A 20,814-nucleotide genomic window follows, 5' to 3' on the forward strand; every position below is an offset into this window, starting at 1 on the left:
GGTCAGTGTTTACTCAATAGGAGTAGAAATGGTATGCAGTCATGGTAGCTATTGTAGGTGAACTTGAAATTATTATGGGTGTGGTTCAGATATTCCACAAACATTCTTAGTCCACTTGATAAGACATTGTTTTTTTTCAGGTTCCAAGATTATCTATATTTCCTCTGATCTGCCACAGATTATGTGCCAATAACACTAGCACCAGTACTTTTACCTCTAGCTGAAGGTCCTCCATCATTATGAAAATAATATGTGAACTGTTCTGATATACTCCCTGGGCTTGACAAGTGCTGTTAATCTCCTAGAGGTTTCGCATTACAGTCATTAGTCAGTCCACATCACTAGACTATTTTAGTTGTTTTTGTTTTATTTGCCACAAATATCACAATGCCTCTGGATGGAGCTTTCTTTACAATACTTTCTGGAACCAAACGCATCCAGTTGAAACGCTTCTGCGTTTCTTGCCTCATTCCCACCAGAACAAAGTATCTTGCCTAAAACACATTTTACATTCCTTATCACTGCTACTAGATTATTCTACCCGTGAGTATAACTTCTTTATACACTGTAGATGATTACCTCCAGTCACACTTTGCATGCTGCATCTACAGCTGTGCCCAAGGGATTCTACCATGACTGTGATCCAAAGTAGGAAGGGAAAATTGTATTGACCCTGTAACTATCTGTTCATGACATGTAGTGCTGCAGATTCACATGTTCTGCATACTCCTGCCATCTAGTGTTGGGCTCAGATGTGTGCAACTTGTTTTTCTTTGAAGAAGTCTTTCAAGTCACAAGGTTCAGTGACTTCTTCCTACAACTAGTAATGGGCATCGGTTCCATTGTTAGATTGTTTTCCCGCACAGCGGGTGAGGATGGAAATGGAGCATAGAAATGAAAGAAGAAGGCCATGCAAACAAACAAAAATTAAAGGAAAAGCACCCACAACGCCTGCAAGCTTCCGGGAAGGAGGTTTTGACTGCATTACTGGCCACTGGGACAATAGGCTAGGTCGTTTTTTGTGTATGTAAGCATTTAATTATTCTTTGGCCCTGAAGAAGCAACAGTAACAGTTGTGAAACATGTTTTACGCCTAATTTCCTATACAACATTAACTTATAATTTGCTGCAATAATGTTTGAAATAAAGTAACTAAGAAAACTAAAGAACTGCACAAGTCTCCAGTGTGATACCGAAGGAAAAAAAGAAGAGACCTCAGATTCTGTCTGTTCACTTTTGATCATATTGAGAGGACCCAGGAACTAGTGTGTATGCTTTTAGAAACTTCAGAACACGGTAACGGAAAGCTCTGAGAATTGGAAGACAATAATGAGAACATTTCTATTAATAGTACCATCTATCATTCATACCTCCAAAATCAATACAGGAGAGGAAATAACCATCCTTCTTAACAAAAAGAGCTAGCATGGGGGAGGGGGGAGTCAGCACGTCAGGGCCAACTTTGGCTGACAGCATGTTTTAGTAGGACTGTGTTGTCCTTGGAGCACTCCGCTGAAGCCCCAGCAGCGGAACAATCACATATTCATTACTACCACCACTACCTAAGCAAATCAAGCTAAATAAACTGAGAGGTAGTTAGAGCTGTTTTCTGGAAACTGGTATATTGTTGCTAGGTAAGGTGGCAATTGGTGAATTTCAGGTTGGACCACTTGTCTGACTGTAATTTATACGTTTTTCACATTTAATAATATTAGCTAATAGTTGAAGGTACAATCAAACCTGCCCCAATTGTAAACTGAAATAGAAGAAATTTGGTTCCAATACAAGGGTACAACCACATTGTTCTGCCTCTTGACCACAGCTGAAGGGGATAGCTGAGTATTTATAGTGTCATGCAAATCCAAAACGCAATTAGCTCCTCTACAGCGCATCTGAGTGAAGGTGCTGGGATTGTTGGAGGACGAAACAAATAGAGGAACATTATCACACCCAAGGCCAAGTCCGGATTATCAATGACCATGTCCCTCTCTCAATTTCTAAACTTCAGATGTGATCTTTCTTCAACAAATGCATAGTGTAGCGTTTCATTTGTAAAGAATGCCACTGGGTTGAAAACACATTCATGTCACATTATATAGAAAGAAGGGGCATGCTGTGAAAACCAGTGACATCTTTAGCTACTCTTTCATCACAGAGAAACCTAGCAACATCATGCATGCATAGAAAGTAGACATGCTGGAAAACCAAGGTGGGGGAACACTTGCACAAGTTTGCCCTCTGGAAGGGCTCACACTACTACAGAGTATAAATAGCAATAAATGCACATATTTGTCCATGTACTCTTGTGAAAACATACTTAATATTCGTATTTGGTTCATATAGGCTTTATATATAAAGAAGTGCTAATAACCATATAGCTAACCCCAAATGCATCCACTGTTTATCAAATATGGACACTATTTCCCATTTGCTTGAAGCATCTCCTGATATTACAATAACTGCAAGACTTAGCAGGCTCAGAAGCTACAATGTTACATCTTGTACACTGCACATTTTCCAGTAGTGCAACCTTGTTTTCAAGCCTAACAAGGAAAGCGGGATTCATAAGAAGTTAACTTTGTGGATATGAATACCTCCCCTTCAAGACCATTTTATGCTTCCTGGAGGGGAAGATCCTGACACCTGGACAATCAAACACGTTTTTGCTGACAGCAAGCTTCATTCTTTGACTTCTATGGAGAGAGACTGTACATACACTAGATCAATTGTGCATGTCTTTTGCTCTTTGCTCCAACTGACTGTTTTCTAGCGAGAGCCTTGGTCAGTTGAAATGACAACGGTCTGATCTTTTGCTTGGTTACCTGCTATTTTGCAATAAAGACTAGTTGGGTATCAAAGTTTTGTTTAAGTGTTACATTTTATTTCTAACACTCTATAACCAGTGGTTCTGTGACAAGACAAAATGAGTCCAGGATTGGAGAATCTTCAGCAAGTCTGAAAGAATCTGTAGCAGGATCCATCTACCTCAATTCAGGTGGAGCAGAGAATACAGCACAAAGACGTATGAATAGCACAGCGTGGGGGAAGAGAGGTATAAACTGAACAGAGAGCCTGCAGTGCAGTAGGAAAATAAGCAGACTTAATGGGCACATGTTTGCTCCCGGTACGTTTTAAAAAAACACAATCTTTTCTTATTTTTGTAAAGGTATTTTAATTTTGTTTCCCATATGGGCACAAAGTTTCAAAGGGAGATGATGAATTATCAATGATCAAATGATTTTTAACGAAATCCAAAGGATGGCGTCAAGAGCTAGATGGTAAATGAGTGCAAACATAAAAGTGCAAAAACATCAAAGTAAAAGACATTTGAATCCCCAAAGAGTCCGGTTCATCCAAAGTTGTGTTAAAAAAATTAAAGGTTTTAGTTAAAACAATGTCAAAGGTGATAAGTTAAATCTGGCTGCATATAAACTGGGGTGACAGAACTGAAAGTTCCAACTGGTTTTTGTAAATACATTGTTTCAGATGTAAACCGTAAGTCAAACCCCAAAAGCGCTTTCCTGTGAACCTCGTTAAAAGAACGCTGTGCCTGCTGTCTCTCAAGCATCGTCTGCAGGATGGTTGGGGCACAGCACAGTAAAATAAACCTTGCTTCCATCAAAATACTCGGAGCCCTCGCGGATGCCCCGATTCACATCAGAGGATGAGACGTACACAACAAACAACAGAAAAAAAGATGGTGAAGCAACATATGCCTTGCAGTCCACATCTCATGATCCCAGTAGGTCAGAAACCTAAGGGGCTGCTGGGATCCTAAAGCACCAATGAGTAAATCCACTGAGCTTTCGGTTGGAAGAAAACAATCCAGGCTCAGTGAAGTGGTCCCCGTCTTCCTCCTCCAATCAGGTGCCAAGGTGATGCAGGGTTCAGAATGGCTTCTGTAAAGCAACTCCAGAGACAGAAAAAACTGTTACCACTCCCTTGATTCCCTCGTATGTCATTCATTTCCTTTTAAGACCCAGAACGTCCATGAGCAGCCCTACAATGATCAGTCCCAGAAACACATTAACAGAAAACCATGAAAATAGACCGGTGGTAGTACAAGCTCTGAAGCCACTCGCTGAGTGTACCTTCACTGGATGGCACGTGGTGATCCTGGCAAAAGGCAGAAGATCTCGCTTAGGTCCACCTCCCACACACTATAAGGGTGCATGATAGAAATAAGAACCGCGCTGGCACTGCCAGCTGCAGCCACTTTGGGCTGGTATACAGAATGAGGGAAAATAAATAGAAAAGGCAGCCAAAGCCAGGACAGGGAGAAGGGGCTACACTGATAAGCATGGGTCTGAGCTTAAAAAAAGGCAATGCATACCAGTAGAACACGTCTTTGCAACAGTTACTGGCTTGGTCTGATGGAAAGCAGATGCTAAGACAGTTTCTCATCGAGGTGTGGAGCCACTGATGGGGTGACTTGCCTGGGACCAGTGCGCCATCCAGCCTGAACTCTGCACCCCAGAGTTATCAGATGACAGTCTGCAGCTAATACTCATCTTGACTAGTCCGCTTGTCTGAGTTAACCAGTTCAGGCTCACTGTACTACACTGCCTGAATGCTCAAATTCATATGCTCAATAGTCTTAATGATGCTCACCACAAACTAAGCCTATTAACCACAAATCAGTGTGATAATCCTGGGCCATTGTACCATTCCTGTAAGAAGCCTCCATGATAACTCTAGTACTATCAGGGTAGGGGCCTAGTAAGTGCCAAAATAATAGGGACGGGATTTCATGGTCGTGCCACAACAGACGATTTTGTTCAGATTAATACAGCACTCAAACAAAGGCCCCTTCAAAGACCTCTCAACTACTGCATATAAAAGGGACAACCTGGTCCAGACCGTGTGTTACTCAGAGTACCACCACGGCCCCTTAGGCCACCACTCTTATCAGCAAGTGGGGTTATTCTCAAAAAGAAGGCAGATATACCCTGATACAAACACATTCAGAGCCAAGGTAGGTCTCTGCAGCCAATCCGGAAACACCAAAAGGCTAGGCTAGAAGGAAGAGCCCCTTCATACGTACTGAACAGCAGGCTTTGGACAGAAGATCTCTTTGAAGCTTAAGAGCACCAGAGGAACTTCACATTGTAGTGTTTGCCACGCTCTGGAAGGAAAGGTGTAGATTGAGACGGATACTTTGAGGGATGCAAAGGCCCTTCCAGAGGTGCACAGTTAGTGTCTTTGAAAGAAGGAGGTTAGGAACTCATGCACCAGGCATTAAATGCTTTGCGACTTCGGTCCCCACGAATGCAAGAAAGCTTCATGTCTGCTCCTCAATTTTTGGCAAATCCTGAGATAACTGCAAGAACAGCACCTATCACCAGTTGAAGCGCTCTGAATTCTTGTCATATTGGCAGCAGCAACTCCTTTCTGGATGTACGTTCAAGCTCTTCCAGAGTACCACAGAGGAGTCCAACAAGAAGGCCTTGAGCAGCCAGGAGACTTATAAAGGAAGACGAGCAGCAATGTATGGATGGATGCAGGGGATATAGGAATGTTAGGGGCTCTCACGTGGAACCCTCATTAAGGCACGCCATTGTTAGTAACCTCCAAAACACGTTTACGAAGGTGAAAAATGAAATCAAACATGGTCGCTGCGAGGCTCTGAGTGATGAGATATTTGGGCAGGCGGCCCTACAAGAGAACAAAAGATGTTAATCAGCATGAGGTACATTACTAGACCCAAATACAGACACAACAGCAAGTACTGCATGCAGTCATGGAGCCACAAAAAATTAGCTAGAGCATACAGCTGGGACAACCACACAAACATGGACTGGAACAAGGTGGAGAGAGCAATACCAACATTCATCAAGTGTATGCAGTTGGGCAGCCCAAACCAACTATTTTTATTTTTTGAAGACTTTACGATAGCATTTTGACAAGAAATGTTGTACACAGCAATCAGCAGTTTTTACACAAGGCTAAATAAAAGCCATCGATCTAAAGTGAAAACAGCACATTTTCCTTCTTGTCAGTATGGTTTTACTGCTTTTTGTAGGTGTGGTATACCTATTCAATGTGTATGACCCCACTGGCCTCACTAAGGCCTCTTTTCACTCGTCAGTTTGCATAGCTGCAAACTAACACAAGTTGCAAACAATGCTCTCTAATTACTAGAATATGCACTGTTTTCTACAAGTGTTCCACAAGCCTCTTTAGGTCTGCCTAGAGTAGCACAGACGTCACTACATCAATGAGGAATAGCCAGTGACCAAGATTAATTCGAGCCCCCTATCATCCATCACTGTTTGTTACAGACATTCCACAACTGCTCAAGTACTGCACTCATTGACAGTGTTCAATCTGTTTGCTAAATTGTAACACATTACGGACATGTACAAATCATTTTGCGGTCGGAAACGACCATAAAGCAAAAATGCTTTTATATATACAAACACAAACTGCGACTCAGTAACACGTTACCGAATCACAATTTGATATTTAGAAAGGGGCGGGTTTAGGGCGTCCCTTCCAAACACTGAATCTGAATGGGGTGTATGAATGATTTGCGACCAAATTAAGGTCACAAAACAGTCATATTTTAGCGACTCCTAGAAAGCAGTGGTAACCATTCCCAAATTTGAAGAGGTCCCCAAGGACCACTTTCCCCAATGAGAATGTAAACAAATATATTTTTTTGTAAAGTAGGGGGGGGGGGGGGGGGGGGGGAGGGGGTCCATCAAAAAAAATGAAACTTCCAGGCAATCACAGACATGGTCTGCTGACGTCAGCAGGCTACCATTCCAGTGATGGATGCTATTCCCAATGAGTCACAAACTCAGACTTACCTTATTAATATTTATGACACAGGTCAATTTGCAACCCACTAGGAAACGCTAGCAGGGGTCTCCAACCTTTTCTGAACTGAGAGCTACTTTTGATCAGTGAAAGTCATCATGAGCAACCGAAGGCTAAACAACTCACATACAGTTACCAGATGCCCCAATGCCCAGATTCACTGACTAAGCCTAATGTCCACTACGCCAGATACTATGGCTTGAGAAAAATACTTTGATTAGGGGCACTAGGACAGACCTGAAATGCCTTTCAGTGACAGCATGGTCTTTGGGGATGTATGAACATGTGCAAATGAATGGGATATATGTGCATTGGTATCATAGTCTGTCGTATGTACTTGTGACACAGGAATACCTTTTGCCATACGTGACTGTTATAACACAAACATACAACCATTTTTGAATAGGAGGAATTTAAAGTGGAAAAATGTTTATAACGTGGAAACAAATTCTGCAATTTAAATTTGTCCCATTTGAAAAATTACTTTTTTTCAGTTACAAACATGGCACGGTGTTCTACTGGCAACGAGGAGCAAGAGGCCTTCTGTTTGTAAATGCACCACCTTGAAAAAAAACTAAGGAAATAAAATTAATATGAAAAGTTAGCCTAATTAGGTAACATTTCATTAAAATTTTCTCCGATTTAAAAGCATTGAGAAACATCACTTTGTTCGCACTTCCAATACTGAGTTGACAAGGACTTAGAGTTAAATACCTCAATTGTTCACCTCTGTGACCTGGGTCATAAATCTAACTCCAGTACTGATCAGTATCAGGCCCTGTTGCTATCTGCAGCCTGAAGATAATGTAAAATAAACACAGCCTTACCTTAACTTTAAAATGAAAAGGTGACCCTGTGCTAATTTAAAAATTAACTCCAGTCTGTGAGCTACTCTGAATGGGTCTTGGAGCTACTGGTAGCTCTCGAGATACTGGTTGGAGACACCTAAACTAAATGTTCCTCGAAGAGTTTCATACATAAGGGATAGCGAATTTCTAATTGCGATTCTCTGCGTATCGCAATTAAGTAATTACTATGCATAAACTCTGCACATATGGCCCTAGGTGGACTGCTTTGTTGTTTACTTTGCATCCTGCTCTGTCTATAAGGAGTTTCAGTGAATGGGCACACATCTTTTACAGAGGCAATGGTAACTGCCTGCAGTGAATCAGCAGCAGGTAAGGAGAGCAGGGAAAACTCCCAAGTATTACCGGGACAGAAATTCTTGTAACAGGTTTGTTAAATAATGAAATAAGCATTGTGCAATCATGCACTCTACAACTTCCCTGCTAGAACATTCAGAAGGAAGACAGACAACACATAAACCTATTCAGGGTACAATGCTTAGCTTTGCTTAACACACAACACTTTTAGTGAAAGCTAGACTTGTAACCCTGAACAAAATCCTCTCCTTCACCCCACCAGTGAAATCCCCTAGCATCTACTTCCTTTCCTCAAGCCTCTTAGCAGCATACTTATGTGCCACGCTGTAGACTTATGATGACCTTCAAGAATGCTGCTGCTTAAGTGGGTAATTTTGTTTGCATCCACTACTACACTTGTGCCCCTGGGAACAAAAGGATGGATATCCCATGCTCTCACTAGACAGGAATAGATATTTTGTATTGTGATCTCTCATATGAGAGTGAACTAAATTCCCAACTTTAACTTTGGAAAACTGATCTTCCACTGTCATCATGCAGCACAGATGTTCCACAATCAGTTCCCTCTCCCTCCCAGGTATTTAGCAGTTAACAGTGGGATGCTGAAGAGTGGTATTAGTTGAACAGGTCAAACCCATTCCCTGCGCGTGAGACGACACAGAATAGGTGTCTTGCATTAGCGTTTTGTAGGAAAGACTGGAGAGGGATTAGGTAATATTAGCATTGAGACATGGTGTCATGTGCAGTGCCTGATAGCAGCACTGATGCAGAGGCTAATAAATAAGGTGTAGTGGGAGGGCAGCCTGATGTGGGGGATGAAGGAGGAGCATTAGCAAAGTGAACGTCAGAGAAGATGGAGATCACCGGAGGATGGAGAAGGATGAAAGTGTATGGGGCTCAGTGGAGTAGAAGCAGAAAATGTACACTGCAGTTTGGTGGAGAGAGAGAGGAATGATGTAGCCACAGGTAGGAACCTGAGAGAGGGTTTGGGGTTAGAAAGGGTGTAGGTGGTGGAGGATGCTAGAACAGACAGTCGAATAGAATGGAAGCCTGGAAGACGGAGTGGGGACATGCAAGGGGAATGAAGGTGAGTGGTGGCTGCAGAAGCAGGAGAGGGTGGAAAAGAAGAATAAATAAAGTCAGAGCAGGAGTGACACCTGACGGTGTAGGTTAATGAAGGGTAAGAACTACCAAACTTGCCTTGAGGTCAGTGTTGAGTACCCAGATGACTGTACACACTGTTGGATTCCGGGAAGACTTCAAGACTACAAAAGCACCAGGACCGTTCTCGCCACTGAAAGAAAGAGGACATGAATGAACATGCACAATGGTAAGTAGCTGCTGGAAGACGTCCAATGCTCTGGTATGTGGGCAAGCTGTCGTGTATATTCTCACATGGGCACACCCACCCAATATCCCACCCATAAGATTTAAAAAAATGCTTACCGCACGTATTTGGGGTGTGGAGGCCTGGCTGCATGAGACACAGACATCCCTGAGGAAATGTAGCGATCCTTCCGTCTCTCAATCCGGCGAACATTCACAAAATCCCTAAAAACGGAAAAGCGGCAAAGACAAATGATAAGGGTGTAGGAAATCAATTTGTTGAACAAAATAGAGGGCTAAGATGAATGTCTGAATGCACTTATGCTGTGGACAATGCTTGGCTAGGTCTTTTGGTGCTGGTTGGAAAGAGTCTAGCCAAACAAAAAATCTTCAGCTTTTTCCTGAAGATTGTTAGTGTCGGGAACAGTATATTGTCCAGCAGAAACAGCTTCCACATAGGATACTAAGCTGAAAAGGATAGTCCACCTCAAGAGCCACAATGGAATTCTGAACCACCAAAAGATATTTACTTTTTTGCATAAATTATTTCGTCTTTTTTTTAAATATAAATAAAGGCAAGATATAGCGCTTACAGCAGCATTTTGATGTCTCTGGCGATGACCCGGCAAAGTCTTGGGTATTGTGCAACATAGAGAATTGTAGTACTCGGTGGTTGGGGGAGGGGAGGGAGGTGGCGGAATTGCTGCACAGTCAGACAGCTTGTGTTTTTTCCCCCCCAAAAGGAGCAGAAGATTGCATGTCATTTCATAAGGTGAAAATACCAATACTATTGAGCTTACCTTCGGCAGAAAAGAGAATGCAGTCCTAAAGAGAAGCTGAGCTTTGAACTTGATCTATAGGCTGCAAGTCCATGCCAAGGATTTTATGAGCTAGTATGGCTGCTAGTGAAGCTCTGCCTTTGCGGGCAAATATAAGCATCTTTTGTGGAGTTGCTAAGTTGAAAAGAACTGTTATTCAGAGCTGAAACCCTGCAGGTAAATGCTCACGATCCCTAACTGGGCTGGGAGACTGAGAACAGCATACACAAGGGTGTCTTATCAGCACAGCATTGGACAACCACCTGTTGCCCTTGAAAAGGTCATAAAGAAGGCAAAGGTATAGACTGAAGAAGGTAGGCACAGAGACGAGCCATGTAGGACCCCAACCCATTAAACCAGATGGGATAGGCTTTCGAAGAGACGAAAAAAAACAAGAAAAAAAACACCTGCAACATTTACATTCAGTGAAAGGCTGTGGTTCATTAATTCTCAAGACGCCCATGGATAGTCCATTTCCACAGCACCATTGACTTGCTTCTGGCCCTCGTGCCCTACTGTAATCAGGCCTCTTCCACAGTCTTTGACCATCTATGTTCTTCTGTAGGGTACTTGTTAGTGTTCATCAGCTGCTGTTCTAACATAGCCAAACAGCCAACCCCTTAAAACCTACCTGTGAGCATGATCTCATGTGAAAGAGTTTTCCAGTCAGCAAATCAAGCACCTTCTGATGCCGAAAATACAGGTAAATACAGTGCAAAAAAAGGTTAAAAATCGAAATTTTGGTAGCTTTATAACCTGACATCAAAGTTCATTTGTAACAATCGCACTTGCACTTTGCAACCAGGCGCGGTTCCTCCGTTACGGCATAGAAGCTTCACCCCTCACCCAGCAGCAGCAGGTGCAAACCTTTTACTACAAAACGGTAATAAACTCTGTTTATTACCGTTTTGTAGTAAAAGGGGTGGGTATTGGGGATGACCGCACTGAGGGGGAGTGCTCAGCCTTACCCCTCACTGCACATGTATGTCTGGCCAGCCATCTTGGTCCGGCGAAAGACACATGCGCAGGAGGCTCTCTCCAGCCTGGCACTGTGTTGCTGGACTGGAGAGAGCAGGCACAGGTTTCCAGGTGCTCCCAGCCAATCCCAACGCTGCTCTGAGCAGCTTCAGGATTGGCCGCAGGGCAGTCTGGGAGCCTGTGGCTGCAGCAGAGGAGCAGCGCGGTGGTGGCGGCAGTGGCTTTTAAAAAATTGTTTTCAAATAAAATGTACTGTGAGCCGCTCCTGAGTGCAACATCATTGAAACTGTAGACTAGATTTGTTAGATCTTGATTACAAGAAACATTTGCCCTGTTCAGGGTGGGAGGTTATGTGTTCCATCTCAGTAGCATGCAGATACGAATCCCACAATATATGTGGAACCTCACATGATTATCGCAGTTGCAGCTGTTGTAGCCGGATGATGCTATGAGGATCATGTCTAAGTTGTCTGATGTCTTACCTTTCTGAAGATTCTTGTGAATCAAAGGAATTTAAAGAAAACTATAATTAAACTCCCCCGATAATGCAGTTAAAGGCAGTCCTCATATGGGACTCTCTTCTGCTCCCACATAAGAGAACAGAGTACATGGATGACTGTCCTTTGTCGCAAACGGCTTTACTTGAGGACAGCCCGCACTCAGCCTCTCCGATAACTACTGCTTTAACCTCCAAGACGCAAACCTGCATGAAAGAAGTTTGAAGCACCCACTTCCATAGTGGCAGTCAGCTGACACAAGGAATAACACTTTTTCTTCAGGTTGGTTTAGAAATGGATAGGGTGTCAGAGATCTAGAACAGGTTTTGCCTGAAAAAGAGAAGAAATGGTCTCACTTTGGTACATAATTTTCCAGACCGACACAAACGCCGAGTAATTAGGCTATGGCAGTGTGCAGCTCAGTAGAACAGAGTGGAGTCTGTCGTCACTGCTATTTGTGTGAGTGGAGGGAGAAAGTAGTGAGCTTTGTGAAGACTAGATTGCCGAGGTCGTTAAAAAAGCATGCGAAGGGCTGATAAACAGACACTTGTTAGCTTGCCGTGAATGTACTCTGCGATTTAGAAGTTAGCCATTTCACACTTAGCAAACTTCATCCGTCAGCGGGGTATATTACGCCAGACCATCAAAAAGCAACTCCAGGCCCTTAGCCTCAATGCGTATGACCTGCGCCATGCAGGCCTGGGCATACAGTCAGGCATTCACAGCTCTAGCTTGGAGTGCCTTTATCTCTAGCTGCTGCGAAGCAGCTTCGTGGGCTTCTGAAGTCCGGAAGAACAGCTGTCTCAGAAGGAAGGCATTCTTCAATTTAGTCAATGTTGAACAAGTTAAAACAGGAACAGGACAAACAAGACATAATCCGTGTTTGGGAAAGAAGTCTTCTGAAACATTTTCTTTCCTTGATTCTCTCACAATTCAACCTCGTTTAAAATTAGGAGACAGGAGATGGCTGCTGTGTCAACTGCTAAATGAACAGAGATTTCCAATTACTATGAAAGGTTGGTCCTTTGAAGAGATATTTAACCCAACAGTTCACACTGCCATCTTTAAATGTTGTCTTCTCCAAGGGAGCACTGATGTTTTTATTTAAAAAAATGTTGGTGACTAGCATATGCTTAGAGAAAAACAATTGGGAAGGCCTAGAACACCATCAAGAACAGAAGGGTTATTGAGCTGGACCAAATCCACAGCCTGCTTAGGTTTTAACAGTATAGAACCTATGAAATGGATGTGGCAGATCTAGATCTACGATCTCCCATCAGAGATCATCTTGCCAATTTGAGACTGGATCTTCCCTGGCACAGAAAGTTGCTCTAATGAAAGGTCTTAGAAGTGTCAGGCTGATATGTCTGCATTTAGCTGCTTAGCAAAGACATTAGCAATATCTCAGTCGGCTTGGATATTAAGACTGAGTCACTAGCAACATGTTTGAGTAATGTGCTGACCCGGTTTACTCTTCAGCCAATAAACAACAAGTTACTTACCTTCGGTAATGCTTTTTTCTGGGGGATACAGTAGCTACCTGTGGATTCCTCACCTTATGAATTCTGCCAATGTGCCAGCATTTGACAGAAATTTTCTTCCTAGCTCCTCACGTCAACAAGGACGTCACAATTGCACGTCTCCGCACGCGCCGGCGTGCTGACGTCAGTTTCACCATTTTTTACGTGCCTTTGAGACGAACAGGTGAATACAGACCTCACAAGCACAACATGTGCCAATCCAACAACAACAAAACAATATATATATATATATATATATATATATATATACACACACACACACACACAACATATATGCACACATATATATAAATCACAATATCTGTTTATATAAGAACAAAAATATATGCATTTTATAATAAACAAAGTCTTGGTATGACCAGACAGGCAACGGGGAGGGACTGAGAGGAATCCACAGGTAGCTACTGTATACACAAGAAAAAGCGTTACAAAAGGTAAGTAGCTTGTTCTTCTGATGGATAGAACTAACTGTGGATTCCTCACCTTATGAACAGAATCCCAAAGCAGTCCCGCACTCTGGGGTGGGTGCCTGACTGATCAAACCAAGAAGTCCTGCAAAACAGACCGTGCAAAATGGCCATCCCTCCTAACTTCAGAGACTAAGCAATAATGCTTTGCAAAAGTGTGGAGGGAAGCCCAAGTTGCTGCCTTACAAATATCAACAACTGGTACACCTCTGGCTAAAGCCGAAGTGGCAGACTTAGCCCTGGTGGAATGGGCCCTAATATCTTCAGGAGGAACCTTCTTTGCTGGCGAATAACAAATCTTTATGCAAAGAATGACCCCACCTTGAAAGGGTTCTCTTGTGTACAGCTTTGCCCTTCATCTTGCCCACATATCCAACAAAGAGTTGATCATCAATTCAAAAGTCTCTTGTCCTCTCAATGTAGAAACTCAGAGCTCTTCTTGGATCCAAGCGATGCAGTCTTTCCTCCTCCTTTGAAGGATGGGGAGGAGGGTAAAAGGACAAGTGTGTTGTAGACTGTCCCATATGAAAAGGAGTGACTACTTTAGGAAGGAAAGCCGCCCTGGTTCTCAGTACCACCTTGTCAGCATGAAAGGTTGCAAAAGGAGGTTTCATACTAAGAGCCTGAAGCTCACTCACGTCTAGCTGACGGGACAGCTATGAGGAAAACTGTTTTTAAAACTAAAGAGTTCCAACGGACAAGAATGCACAGGCTCAAACGGTGAACCCATTAAAAAAAAGTTAGAACTAAATTAAAACCCCACTGAGGCATTACAAACTGAGTGGGAGGAAACTTGTTAGTTAAGCCTTTAAGGAACCTAAGAACTATAGAGGACTTCAGGAAGGCTGATCAGGAAGGCAAAGAAAGATCGACAGCACTGACGAATAGCCTTTCACTGTTGCAACTGCACAACCCTTGTGTGACAAGGAAAGGGCAAAAAGCTAAATATCAGACAAATAGGCCATTAAGGGATCAATTTGTCTCTCTCCATGCCAAGTAATAAATTTTGCCCATCTGCCGGCATAGACCGTCTTGGTGGAGTTTGGCCTGGCCGATAAGAGAACATCCACCATTTCTGGAGGGAGAAAAAAGGAACTCAGATTGCCCTGTTCAATCTCCAGGCATGTAGGTGCAGTCTCTGGAGGTGGGGGTGTAAAACCCACCCCTGTGACTGCAAGATGAGATCTACCCTGTGAGGGAGATGGAGGAAGGCACAGTGAGAGTTGAAGGTCTGTGAACCACATCCTTCATGGCCAATCCGAGGCTATTAAAATGACTTGAGCCCGATCTTGGCGAATCTTCCTCAGAACTCAAGGAAACAAGGGTATGGGAGGAAACACTTCCAAAGCAGTTGGTCGCACCAAGACATCTGAAATGCGTCCCCAAACGCCCCGTATACCGGATACTGGAGGCTGCAGAACAACAGAAAGTGTGCGTTCTCTTGAGTGGCAAACAGGTCTATCAGAGGAACTCCCCACATCCAGAAGACGTTAAGAACCACGTCCAAATGGAGACGCCACTCGTGATCGGTCGAGAAGTGCGCACGTACGTTGAGAACTCTTGCCAGATGGTTTGCTACTATGCATATCCAACGGTCCTGCGCCCAGGACCAGAGTCTCAGAGCCTCTCTGCAGAGAAGGTATGATGCTACTCCTCCCTGCTTGTTGATGTACCACATAGCGGTAGTGTTGTCCGTCAAGACTTGAACTGACTGACTGCGAACGGACATGAAGAAGGCCCAGAGAGCCAGACGTATCTCCCGCAATTCTAACAGACTGATGTGAAACATCTGTTCAACTGGAGACTAATGGGCTTTGATCTCCAGGTCCCCCAGATGAGTTTCCCACCCTAGAGTGGAAGCATCCATTATGAATGTGGTCACCGGAGGTGCGAGACAAAACGGCCTTCCTTGGGAAAGGTTGCCATCAACAGCCCAACATCGTAGATCCACTGCAGTGTCTCTGGAGATCGTAATCGACTCCGAGATCCCCTTTGTGTTGAAACCACTGCTTGCGATGGCACCACTGGAGAGCCCTCATTGTGCCAACGTGCATGAATGACCAACTGAATGCAGGAAGCGAACAGAACAAATAGACGTAGGACCTTGAGGACTGGAACAGTCGCTCCCTTTTGAAACATGGGAATCATCGCCTGAATGTCCCGGAGAAGGGTAGGCCCGATTCAATGTTGTGTCCAGTACTGCCCCTATGAACAGGAGGCATTGAGAGGGCTCCAGGTGAGACGTCGGCACGGTTACTGTAAAGCCCAGGTTGAACAATAACTCGGTTGTTCTGCAAGTGATGCAGCACGAGCTCTGGGGACCCGGCTTTGATCAGCCAATCGTCCAGGTAAGGGAATACAGATATTCTCTTCCTTCTGAGGTAGGTCCGCTGCCACCACTGCCATCTCCTTCGTGAAGACTCGAGGTGCGGAAGTAAGACCAAAAGGAAGGACCGCAAACTGGTTGTGTTGCAACCCTACCACGAACCGGAGATACTTCCTGTGCGACTTCAGAATAGGGATATGAAAATAAGCATCCTTTAAGTCAATAGACACCATCCAGTCTTCCTTGTTCAATGCAAGAAGCACCTGTGCTAGGGTAGGCATTTTGAACTTCTCCTGTTTGAGGAACCAATTCAAAATCCTCACATCCAGAATAGGCCTCAATCGACCATCCTTCTTGGGAATCTGGAAATACCATCAATAACATCTCTGACCCTTTTTCTGCTCTGGAACCATCTCCACTGCACCTTTTAACAAAAGGGCCTGCACCTCCTGCTGAAGCAACAGGAGATGCTCTTCCATGTAAAATCAATGGAGGGAAGGGAGGGGGAAACACCTGAAAAGGATGGGCATAACCTTTCCCACTATACTCAGCACCTAAGAGTCCGATGTAATTAACTCCCACTCTTGGAGAAAATGAAACAGCCTTCCCCCTACAGGTAAAACATCCTGGAAGATGAAGAGATAACTAGGGCTGCTTTCCTTGATGGGCTCCCCCAGAGGAAGAGGATGAAGTGGAAGGCTGCTGAGTGGCTCCTCGCATCATAACCCTCCCACGGCCCCTATAAGAACTGTAGAGAAGGTTGGCAGGCTGCTGAACGCTGGAATGTAGCCTTCCACGAAATGAGGACCCACGGTCAAATCCTCTGAATCGTTGAAAAGACCTAAAGGGTGCAGACGATGATGCTTGGAGACCCAAAGATTTTGCAGTAGCCTGCTTTTTCTTTTTAAAATCGCCCCAAAGCAGAGTACGCTTTAGTCTCAAATAACTTATCGCCATCAAAAGGAAGGTCCATCAGTGTAGTCTGAACATCAGAGGAGAAACCAGGACCTCGGAGCCATGTATGCCTCCTGGTTGCTAAGGAAGTGCCCAAAGCCCTAGCAAATGAATCTTCAGTGTCCAAACTAGACTGAATGACCCGCTTTGCTGTCACTTGACTGTCCAGCATGAGTTCATCAAAATGCCCCTGCACATCTTGTGGCAAATTTGGCACAACTGCTCTTGCCGAGTCCACATAGATATACCTACCCAGCACACACATAGCATTCAGAGACTTCAAGGCCATACTGCCTGAGGAGAAGCACTTCTTAGCCGTCTGCTCCATATGTTTAGACTCCATATCAGATGGAGTCGTAGGGAACGAACCAGGAGCCAACCGTGCAGAACAAGAGGCTTGCACCACCAAGCTTTCAGGCGGTGGATGCTGTAACAGGAACTGAGGATCTCCTGGGGCAACTCTGTATCTCCTAGCCACACTCTTAGAAACCGCCTGTGTCGTGACAGGCTTCCTACAAATTTCTAAAATGGGCTCAGTAAGGGCATCACTGAAAGAGAGGAGAGGCTCAGAAGACGTAGCCGATCGATGCAACACCTCAGTTAAAATGTTTGTTTTTGTCTCTGATGCTGGTAGTGTTAAGTCCAAAAATTCAGCAGCCTTTCTTATCACACAGTGGTAAGAAGCTGCCTCCAGGGGATGAGAATTCCCACTCAGGGGATGTATCCAAACCACTAGCAGAGTCTAGGCCCTGAAATTCCCCTACAGACTCTGGAATTTCCCCTTCCTCTAATAGCTGTTGTCGATACTCTTGCTCCTCCAAGAGTCTCAAGGCCCTCCTTCTTGACCTCAGCCTGGAACCCAAACGCGGTGTCGACAGAGTTAACAGACGTCGACGGTTTCAAAGTAGAAGGTCGCTCTGGTGGAGGAGAGGGAGGCGAATCCATACTGTCGATCAGGATCCATCCGGCACGGTATCGACTGAGACGGCACCACTGGCATCAACATTCGGGGTAAAGGTGGAGATGTCATCGGTGCCAAACGAGTACCTTCACAAGAAAGAAACGGTACAAACTGAGCCTGGTTGTACGGCACCGGCGTCCCTAGCGTGAATGCCAACAGACCCATGGGCCATTCTGTTAAGTATGCTTAACATAGCATTGAGGAACACTGATGTATCCGCTCCCGGAGCCGGGAAGGCAGGAAACCTTTGCTCCTCCTGAGGTGGCTGGACTGGCTCCGATGCTTGCACACCCGACTCCTGATCATGAGTGGACGCAGGAGAAAAATGAGCCACTGGGCTCGCCGGGACTCTGAGATCTCAATTAAACTAGGCACCGGAGAAGTCTGTGGACTGAGGCGACACTGAAGGGCTGACCTCCCACCCCGTGCGGCGCCGTCTCGGAGGGGACCAAGACCGCTCTCGGGATGAACAACGTCGCGATTCGTGTCAGCATAGCTTTTTATGCGACTTCGAGGATCTATGCGATGAAGAGCCCCTCCCCTTTGATATTTGGCGACCTCTCTGCTCTTGCTTAGCTTTTGCCAAGAAAAGCTTAGCTTCTCTTTCTTTCAAGGCCTTCGGGTTCATCCGCTGGCAGGACACGCACCCCTCCATGTCGTGGTCCGAACTCAGGCACCACAGGCAATTTTCATGGGGGTCTGTCACTGACATGTGGCCCCCACACTCACTACAAGGCTTCAGTCCAGATTTTTTTAGGTGGAGACATTGTAGCACTCCACAACAATTCCCTCAAAACAGTAACTGCCAAGAGGTAGGAAAAAAAACTTTTGCGTTGGTGGCGTGGAAAAAAGCGAACTGACAGCATGCCGGAGAGGACTTCTTACGGCTACGATGACGTCAGACGGAGTGGCACGCGGAGCCGTGCAATTGTGACATCCTCATCGATGTGAGGAGCTAGGAAGAAAGTTTCCTTCTAATTCTGGCGCACTGCGAGAATTCATAAGGTGAGGAATCCACAGGTAGTTGTATACAGAGAGACAGGTTTCTGTGCCCCTCATCAGTGCTTTTGGTAAAGACTAAGAATTTGTGTCTGTATTTAGACTAAGAATTAGTGTCTGTATTTAGTGCGGTATTTAACACAATGAACATAACCTGGAGGCCTGTATATTCGTCATAAATAAAGGAGGTGGTGGAGGATGGGTCAGAGTACGTTGATACTCCGGGAAGCCCACCTAGTCTGTTGGAAATCTGAAAACAGTTCAATGAAACAGATGAAGAAATGCAACTCTAATGACACAAACATTGATACTTGGGCCAAAAAACCTCCATGATCGTATACAGTGATCGGGCCACAAAGAGAATATGGACTGCATTCATATACTTGCACGTGAAGACACAAGGCTGGCAGTATATTCAGACACACACCTGGGAGAGACAACACCTCCTCCAACCCCTGCAGCCACGTCATAGGTCACCAATGTATTATCATCCACTCTTTGCAGGACCTGCAATAAGACAACAAAACAAGGCTTTATTTTAAGATACTGAGAAATGTGTAGCTCTACGGTCAATACATTGATTACTATCTCTCCGAAGACAAACACTTGTGTCTTGCAGCTTTGCCAAAGTAATCTGGTCTTGAAATTACTTTAAAAAAAATCCCATCTCACACATCAAAGCGGTCCATCCTGAAACACATAAAAATGTATTACGTTGGAGTTCACTTAGCACGCATACACAATTTACCAAATGTCAGGTTGGTGTTTTCTGGGTGCTGCTCTGCTATACTAAATGATCACTGTACTTCTGAGTGTTGACTTCCGTAAGCCACCTGTTCCCAACTCAGACATGTGCAACTCGATTTCATGGATTGTGTGTGTACAGTTGTGAGCTGTCCTGTTCCTCCATCTCCTGCACGATCATATGGGCCACAAAGAGGCAGCTCTGAGTTGTGCCTAAGATGAAAACAAACGCTATCCCTCATCCAGAAATAAAGCAAAAGGGGACATACTTCACTAAACTTCGGCACACTTGGGCCAGACTGAGATGTTTAAAGAAGGTAGTGCTCAGTCATCATTTAGAAAGCAGTGGTGTGATGTTGCACCCTCACAACCAATACAATCTTCAGATCAGGTCCATAGCGATGTCTAGAAGATCTATTACTATACACACAGAATAGGCATAGGGTCAGTTCCATTCATCAGCTAGTTTGCCTAAGTCAATCACCTCTTGGATTATGCCAGAGGGGCATTTTTCTCTCACCACAGGCTATCGTCTGTCTGGTCTCAAATTCCTTCTCAGAAACAGCTGCTGGGTACTATTTGGTGAACTGAAAAGCAGGTGCGGCTCCTCTGTTAGGGCAGAGGAGCGTCTCACCCTGCCAGCAGCGGGTGCTGCAAATCACCTTTAACAAATGAAACAATAATAATCCATGTTTATTAGCATTTCGTTTGTTAAAGGGGCGGGGCATTAGGATGACAACGAGGAGGTTAGTGCACTGTGCACACCCCTTAGTGCGCAAGTAGGTTTTGCCGGCCGTCTCGGTCTGGCCAAACATACATGCACAGTATGCGGTCTCCAGCCCGGTGAGAGAGTAGGCACAGGCTCCCAGTCTGCCTGGGAGCGCCCTGGCTGGGCACTCCCACCCAATCCTAATGCTGCTTTGAGCAGCGTCAGGATTGGCCGCAGGGCAGCCTGTGCATGCAGTGCAGCAGAGGAGCAGGGCAGCAGGCAAGTTATTTTTTATTGTTTTATTTAATTAGGTATCCCTCCCCCGTGCCCCTGCCCCTCACCAACCACACCCCCTGCGCCGTCCTGCCCCAACAAACCCTGCGAGAAGCTCCTGCTGAAAAGCCACCCAGGAAAGAAGGCTCCCATCTAAAAGCAACAATTTCATACTTGAAAAATTGTGTTGAAATGTGAGCGTGTGTTCGGAAATAAAGGTATACGCTGTCTTGTAA

At 44.7% G+C, this 20,814-nt stretch overlaps 1 protein-coding gene across 1 annotated transcript in view; it reads right to left on the reverse strand.

Annotated features, from left to right (window-relative positions):
• Positions 1–2,859: 2,859 nt before the first annotated feature.
• Positions 2,860–20,814, reverse strand: part of STARD3 (StAR related lipid transfer domain containing 3) — a 123,383-nt gene continuing 105,428 nt past the window's right edge. Inside the window, exons 12-15 of the mRNA XM_069237448.1 lie at positions 19,280–19,359; positions 9,432–9,536; positions 9,186–9,279; positions 2,860–5,655 (exon numbers count right to left, since the gene is read on the reverse strand). Of these exons, the coding sequence (XP_069093549.1) occupies positions 5,545–5,655; positions 9,186–9,279; positions 9,432–9,536; positions 19,280–19,359 (390 nt within the window). The 3' untranslated portion in view covers positions 2,860–5,544. The remainder of the gene's footprint in view (positions 5,656–9,185; positions 9,280–9,431; positions 9,537–19,279; positions 19,360–20,814) is intronic.

This window comes from Pleurodeles waltl, chromosome 6, assembly GCF_031143425.1.
Source record: "Pleurodeles waltl isolate 20211129_DDA chromosome 6, aPleWal1.hap1.20221129, whole genome shotgun sequence".
In the NCBI taxonomy this organism is placed as follows: Eukaryota; Metazoa; Chordata; class Amphibia; order Caudata; family Salamandridae; genus Pleurodeles; species Pleurodeles waltl.